Consider the following 7216-nt stretch of genomic DNA (forward strand, 5'->3'; position numbering starts at 1 on the left):
CCTGGACCTGGCTTCCCCCATCACTGCTGGTTACAATCATTACTCCTCTCTTAATGGAATCAGAGCTGGGGACACGGGTAGGCCCCCTTGCTGTGCGCCAACGCACACACAGGGCCCAGCATGGGGCTCGGCCCACAGGGAACCTGCAACAAACGTGATCGATGTGGCAGCCAGCAAATGGCACGGAACCTGAGGTTTCCACAAACACCATGATCTGAGGCAATGGCTGGCAGTTGCTTCGAACTTTATTTGAGAAAAACAGAAGGTAAATGTATCAAAAGAGCACACAGGTTGGCGGGTGGGGACGGTCAGTGACGGCTACTGAGGTGGCAGGGTGGACGGCAGGGCTAAGGCCTTTACTTGGCTGCAGGCTGCTCCGACTTCCCAGCTTCTGGGCCCCCAATCTGGGCACGTGCCTCGAAGGTGACAGGAATAGTGATTTCTGCCGACTGTGTGGTGGACTTGGGCATGGGGGCCTCCACCGTGAGGGTGCCCTCAGGGGACAGGGAGGAGGAGACCAGGGTGGGGTCCACACCAGGGGGCAGCCTAGATGGGCAGAGGAGGAAAACAAGAGTTACACATCCGGGCCTCACTGCCTTCTCCACCCTGCACCCCTCTTCCCGCAACCCTCCAACTGGGGCCAAGACTCACGTGTATTTGCGAGTGAAGCACCGGGAGATGTAGCCGTGCTCGTCCTGACGCTCTTCGTGCTTGCCTGGGAGGGCGGGGAGAAGGAGGTCAGAAGCTGCGGGAAGGGGCCTGCCCGAATCCACACATGCCCCAGTGAGTGGCCGGACTAACCCCAAGGCCCCTCAGAAGCTTCTGGAAAGTTGGGTTCAGGGCTCTGGAGGGTGGGGTGGGGCGCCGCGCCAAGGAAGTGCACACGCCCCCTCTGCGGACCCGGGCTTAGGGCAAGAAGCAGGAACAACGCCAGTCTCCTTTGCCAGGGCCTGCGGGTGCCCTCCCCGGAGACCTGGTCATTTGGGGGCGGGGCTGCAGGTCTCCTCCAGAAGGGGCCACTTCTTCCCTCAAATAGAGCGTTTTTCGGGCCAGAAGGGCTCTGAGGAAGTACACGCACTCCTCTTTCCGGAGACAGGGCCAGAGCCCGGGGGCAGGGTGAGTCCCAAGTCTTCCGGGTCCCTGGTGGAGTTTCCCTGCCCGGTTCCCCGCGCCCACGGCTCCCCCGCCCTCCCCGCCAGCGTGGTCCCCGCAGGGCCGGGGGCTCACCAGTGATCTCCACCACGCCGTCCTTGGTCTTGACCGTCAGCTCCTCGGGGGCGAAGTGGTTGACGTCCAGGGACACGCGCCAGCGGTCGGCCGTCTGCCGGATCTCCGAGACGCCGCTGCTGAGCTGCCGGCTGAGCGCGCGGCTGTAGGCNCTGCGCCCACTCCTCGGGCAGCCGGGGCAGCCCGAAGGCCTGGTCGAAGAGGCGGCTGTGGGCTGGGTACCAGTCGCGGAAAGGGTCCCAGCTGGGGCTCCGCAGGAGCGAGAAGGGCACCCGGCGCTCGGTCATGCTGGCTCCGCTCCGCGCGTCTGGCTGAGGCTTGGAGAAGTGCGGAGTGTCGGCCCCGCAGCGCTTTTATGCGTCTCCAGCCGGGTATTTTTAGCAGGCGGTGTTTCAGGTCTCTATTAAAGGCAATGACGGGCTGGGGGCAGCCCCTCCCCCTGCATTCCTCCCCTGCACTCGGGGCGGGGGCGGGCGGAGGAAGGCCCTGCCCACATCTGGAACCTTCTCTCGTTGGAGAAAACAAATGACTGGAGCACCGGTGCTGGTGCAGTGCCCACTGCCGGACACTCGTGGCCCTGGACGGTAAAGCGCTGGGCCGCGGCTGGTGGTCAGTCCTATCCTTTTGCCTGGGAGGACAAAGCCCAGAGAGGCTGGGCTGCTTGTCCCAGGCCATATGTATCTAGAAGTGGCAGAGCCAGGATTTGAACCACAAGGTGTCTGTGAAATAATGTCTTAAAAAGCAGCTTGGTGTTATCGATAAAAGTGTGGGCTCTGGAGCCAGACTGTCTGACTTCACATCCTGGTTCTGCCACGAACCGGTTGGATGTGTGCAAGTCAGACTCGGTGCCTCAGTTTCCCTGTCTGGAAAATGGAGATGATGATGATGATTACAAAATGCTTATGTCACTGGGTGGATGTGAGGGTTCAGCAACTTAAAGCAAGTAGAGACTTTAATCCAGGGCCTGGTACCTGCTCATTGTTCATTGTTGTTATTTTATCTGTCTGCAGTGGAAGGGGGGGAAGAGGAAGGAGAGTGTGTAGGTATCCCTGTTGCAGAAGCAGTGACCCAGGTCAGAAGGCCAGTGCTGAGAGGGAGTCAGGAGGAAGGTTGTTGCAAGTCCCCCCATAGATCTTATTTTTCCTTGAGGAGCCCTGGACAGGGAACTTGAAAGGCAGTAACCGTGAATTTAGCTTGGGCTTCACTGTTGACTTACTGTGATTTGGGGCAAGGCCCCTCCTTTCTCTAGACCTCAGTTTCCTTTTTTTGCAGATTGTTAACTCAAAGTCCCTTTTGTTTAGGATTCCCACGGGACCAAGGGAGGGAGAGTGCTAGGCAATACATTTGGCTCAAACTTGCTTGGAGCCTGAGGCCTGCCCTTTGACACCCCTCTCTCCCACCTCCTGTGAGATCCAGGCCCCCATCTCCCATATCTGGGAGAGGGTGCTGCCCCTAGGCTCCACCCATAACCCTGACATTCCCTGCCTTCCCTCTCCTGCCTTCATAAGCACGACCTCTCTCCATTCTTCCGTCTCCTGAGTTACCCCCTATTATCCCTTCTTTTTATTATTTTTTAAATGTTTATTTATTTTGAGACAGAGAGCATAAGCAGGGGAGGGGCAGAGAGAGAGGGAAAGAGAGAATCCCAAGCAGGCTCCATGCTGTCAGGGCAGAGCCCGATGCGGGGCTGAAACCCACAAACCATGAGACCATGACCTGAGCTGAGATCAAGAGTCAGATGCTTAACCGACTCAGCCACCCAGGCGCCCCATCCCTCCATTTTAGATGAAGAAACCAGAGTTCAAAGAGATATAGTGACTGGCACACTGTCTCCTGTAAGACACTAGCTCGGTAAGCTTCTTGCCTCTCTATGGCTCCCAGCTCTTACTCTTTTGGGGCTTGGAGTCCTCTACTTCCTCTCTTTATGAGGCCCACTCAGCTTACGGCCCCTTTCCCAGGGCTGCTCTGAGGCTGAACCCCCACCAGTGGACACCCGAGAAACTAGAAGCCAGACTCCAGCCACTCGCTTTGATGAGCTCGGGGTAGCAACAAATCTCCTGCCTTTTCTGTGTCCGTTTCCTCTTCAAGAGAGAGCTCCTGGATGCCTTTCTTTCTTATCCACCTCCTCCCCATCTAGGAAGAGCAGGGGCCAGGTCATGAATCTGAGGTCGTTCTGGTCACCTCTGAGCTCCTGGGGCTGTTGTGGGCCGAGGGTGCAAGGCAGGCAGAACCCCTATCTCTGTTCCATCTCCCTTGCTGGGTCGTGTCATGGGCCCAGTGGGTCTCCTTTGGGAGCTACTGCTTGCCCACCCTCCAAGGGTTTCAGCTTTAACAAGCCTCATGCCTTCACTTCCTGGCACTCCCAGGCCCACCTGTCCCCAGCTCTATAAAATAGAGATGAGGTCAGGAGCCAGGGAGGGCCCTCGTCTGCCCTTGCTTGCCCACCTTGGCCCAGACTGGAGTCCAGGAGCCCCACCCTACAGGGAGCTGTCAGATGTGGTCATGGATGCTTTCAAGTGTGGTCCTGCCCGGCCCAGCCACGTTCTGGGTGGGTGCTGCTGGGCTGCCTGCCTGCCAACGCTTTGTAGACAGAGGCTCCCTTCGTAGCTCCCTGCATCTTGCCTGAAGCCAGGGTGGGGAGGGTCCATTCCTGCTGCCCCAGCCAGGGAAGTTGTGTAAGCCAGGGCCCAAAGTTTCCTAGCACCCTGCCCATGGTGGGTGGGGAGGCAGAACCGAGGGCTCATATCCATCTTCAGTGAGTCGGTTCTTGAGGGACCCTGCCAATCACAAGGGAAGGGACGTGGGTGGCTCTGGGTGGTGGTAAAGGGGCCGGGGGTATGGGACAAACTGGGTTTTGGGGTCAGACGAAGCCGGGCTTGAATCTGGGTGCTGCTGTTCACCGGCCTGGTGACCTCTCTGAGCCTGCTGGCCCCATCTGCAAAACGTGGGTAATAATAAGGTGCCCATCGTGCAGGGCGGTGGTGAATCTCAAATGCAGTGATGTATGAGAAGTGCCTGGTGCTCAGTAGTAAGTGCTCATTGTTATTAAGGAAAGAGGGCCCTTCATTCTGGATCCTGAGATTTAGGCTACTGTGAACTACCCAGTTGTACGCATCCACATCCGATAGCAGGTCCAGGTTTCTTATCAGAGTCTCATTTCTGAGATGAGAAAACCGAGTTGGAATTGCCCCAAGGTCACAAAGCTGGTAAGGGGGTAGGAGGGATTGGAACTCAAGCCTCCTGACTCTCCCTCAGCAGAGGAGAGACTTCCTGAGCTGTCCTGGGAGGGCCGTGGTCTGTGAGCTTGTGGGTGCGGGGGGAGGTGTGCGGTCAAGGGGGAGGGAAGGTTGGGCTGGCCTCTCTGGAGTCCCTTTCGGCCCTGACCAGGACCCCCTTCGGGAGGTCACACTGCTATTCCCCGGAGCACAGGGCAAGAGCAAAGGCTGGATATCAGCCCCCACTTGTCCACCTGCCCAAATATTCTTTGACAGTCTTCTACTCTATCATTCTGGGCACTGAGCTGCAAGGTCTAGTTTTTCTGGGATTAAGAAGACAACTCCACCCCCAGAGATTTCCCAGTAGCCAGAAAAGGAGTCGGGGAGAGGGGGAGGTGGGCACTGCAGGGTCTGGGATTCCTTAATCAGAGGGGCCCCTCCCCTCATCCCTGGTAGCCCCAGTCTGCAGTACTCTGTGGCATCCCACGGCCAGCCTCCATGCCTCCTTGCCTGGCACCAAGCCCAAGGCCTTGACCACGCTAGCCACACCTTTGACAGGCCTTTGCCAACTGTGGCTGAGCCAGCCCCTCCCTCCCTGGCTCAGCCTTAGAGAAAGCTCGGGAGTCTTCAGGCAGCTGCCCGAGCTCCCTGGAGAGGCCTGACAGCTGATGTACTAGTCGCTGGGCTTACTGGGAATTAAAAATGTGGGCAACAGTAATTAGAGCACATGGGGGTGGAGGGCACTGGATCTTTCTGGAAGCATCTAGATACTGCCCTTCTGGGAGTGCCTCTCCAACCTGCCCGCCCCCTAGGCTTCTGGCTAACCTTGGGTGTCTCCTCACCCCATCACCACTGAAAGGGGGCCAAGGAGGAGCCATGTGGGGAGGGCTGGGGATCCATTCTCTGGCCCCTCCCACCCTGCTGTCTAGCAGAAAGAATCTGTCTAGCCTGGGAGTCTGGGGACCTGCCTGGTCTCTGGCTCTGTGACCTTGGCCAGCAGCCGGCTCCCGTGACTCATTTTCTTCATCTGTACAATGAGACCATTGGACTGGATGTTCTCGAAGGCTCCTTCCAGCGGGGTGAATCAACAGTTTTTCCTCCACTCCCTCTCACTCCCCCAGGCCCTCCGCACTGCCTGCTCTGTTATCTAATACTGCTGGAGGGGGGGCTGTGTGTATGGTGAGTGGAGGGAGGGGGGAGAGGGAGGACCTGGCATCCCCTGTGGTGTCTGTGGAAGTGGGCGGCCTTACAGCTGGAGCACCCTCATGTCTTGGGTGTCCTTAAGTGGAGAAGAGGGGCCTGGTGAAGGAGGGGCAGGTACCTTGTAATCGGGCCTGTTTGCTGAATATGACCTCAGCCAAGAGGCTGGTGGGAGGGGAGGGGGCTTTCAAGAGCATCTCAGAGAGGCAGGGGATGGGAGACACTATCTGGGACACCCAAACTGGGCATGTACACTGGTGACTTGCTACCCTGGGTCTGGGACTATGGGAAACCAATTAAGGAGAAGAGAAAATACAGCCAGAACACGACACAGGAAGCCCTGCCCAGCCTGACTCCCAGCTACTGTATGGGGGGGGAGGGGAGGTTAGAGGAGTCCCTGAGGCCCCCATCTGCAGAGAGACCAGGAGAGGACCTACGACACCCCAAAGGCCCACATCCTGGGGAGGTTCCCCCCACCCCCGACACCCCATCCCCTCCACCTCTTGCTACCAGATGCAGAATTGGAGTTTTCTGTTTTCCCGCTTCCCTTCCTGGAGGTATTTTTCCCTTTTCCTAAGCTACAGAGCAGAGTTTAGGCTGAACCCTCAGTCTGTGGGAGGGCAGGGGCTTTGTCCTCTCCCCCTCGTTCCCCAGGGATTGGATGCCGTTTCCCCAAGAAGCCGGGGTGGGTGCTGAGGACAGGAGCTTCGGGTTTCCAGGCTGACCTAGACCACCCCCCAGGGCGCTCCCTTCTCCATTCAGGCCGGTTTTTGTGCCACTCCTGGCCAGCCACCAACAGGCAAGTTTCCCTTTCTCTCTGTCGCCCTCTAGTGTCTACCTGCCACCACTGCACCTTGTCTTTGGTCCGTGCCCTCCCCCAAGTTTCTGGAACCGCTCACCCCCTGGCTCCCTGATTCACTTGTTTACTTGGTTGAGAAACATCTTAAGGATGCTTATTTGGGAGATGCAGTGGCCAAGAAGACATGGCCTGGGTTCCAGAAACTCATAGATTTAGGGAGAGACAGACATGCCAACAAAAGAGCTGAACAAGAGCTTGGGGACCTAAAGGCAGGTATAGACCCCAAAGAACTGGAGGGACCCAGAGGTGAGAGTGGGCATTGTAGCTGGGGCTCTGGAAGGCTCCTTGGAGTAGGAGGCAGCTGGACTATGTCCTGAACCATGAGCTCACCTGAACCTTTGGAGGGGGAGAGGGCATGCATGGAGGACCCAAGGAGGTGGGTCAACCAGATGGGGTGAATTGGAGTCAAGAACAATGATGGGAGAGGAAGCTAGTGGGGTGTGGGGGTTGTGGGAAATGGGGGTGTTCAGAGGCCACAGGGTCTTCAGGCTAAAAGGGAAGTCTTCTTGGGCCCCCGTTTCCCTCGCCACTGGGCTGCACACCCTGCTCCAGCACTCAGGCAGAGAGATGGACACCCTGGGCTGTGGTTTCCTCTTGCTGCCAGATCTTCTCTCTGGGGTGGAGTCTGCGACCCTCTCATTTCTTGGAGGGAAGGACCTCAGGACCCTGTGCCCTCCCCAAACTCCCCAGGTGCCCAAATCCACAGAGGCCTGTC

General features: G+C 57.9%; 1 protein-coding gene across 1 annotated transcript; it reads right to left on the bottom strand.

The window, feature by feature from the left end:
• Window positions 1-227: 227 nt before the first annotated feature.
• On the bottom strand, window positions 228-1608 carry HSPB1 (heat shock protein family B (small) member 1). Its single transcript, XM_077777921.1, is given in 4 exon segments — window positions 228-546; window positions 652-715; window positions 1228-1379; window positions 1381-1608. Coding segments are annotated over 4 exon segments (540 nt in total). The 5' UTR covers window positions 1515-1608; the 3' UTR covers window positions 228-356.
• Between the last annotated feature and the right edge of the window lie 5608 nt (window positions 1609-7216).

This window comes from Crocuta crocuta, unplaced genomic scaffold, assembly GCF_008692635.1.
Source record: "Crocuta crocuta isolate KB4526 unplaced genomic scaffold, BGI_CrCroc_1.0 scaffold217, whole genome shotgun sequence".
NCBI classification, from domain to species: Eukaryota; Metazoa; Chordata; class Mammalia; order Carnivora; family Hyaenidae; genus Crocuta; species Crocuta crocuta.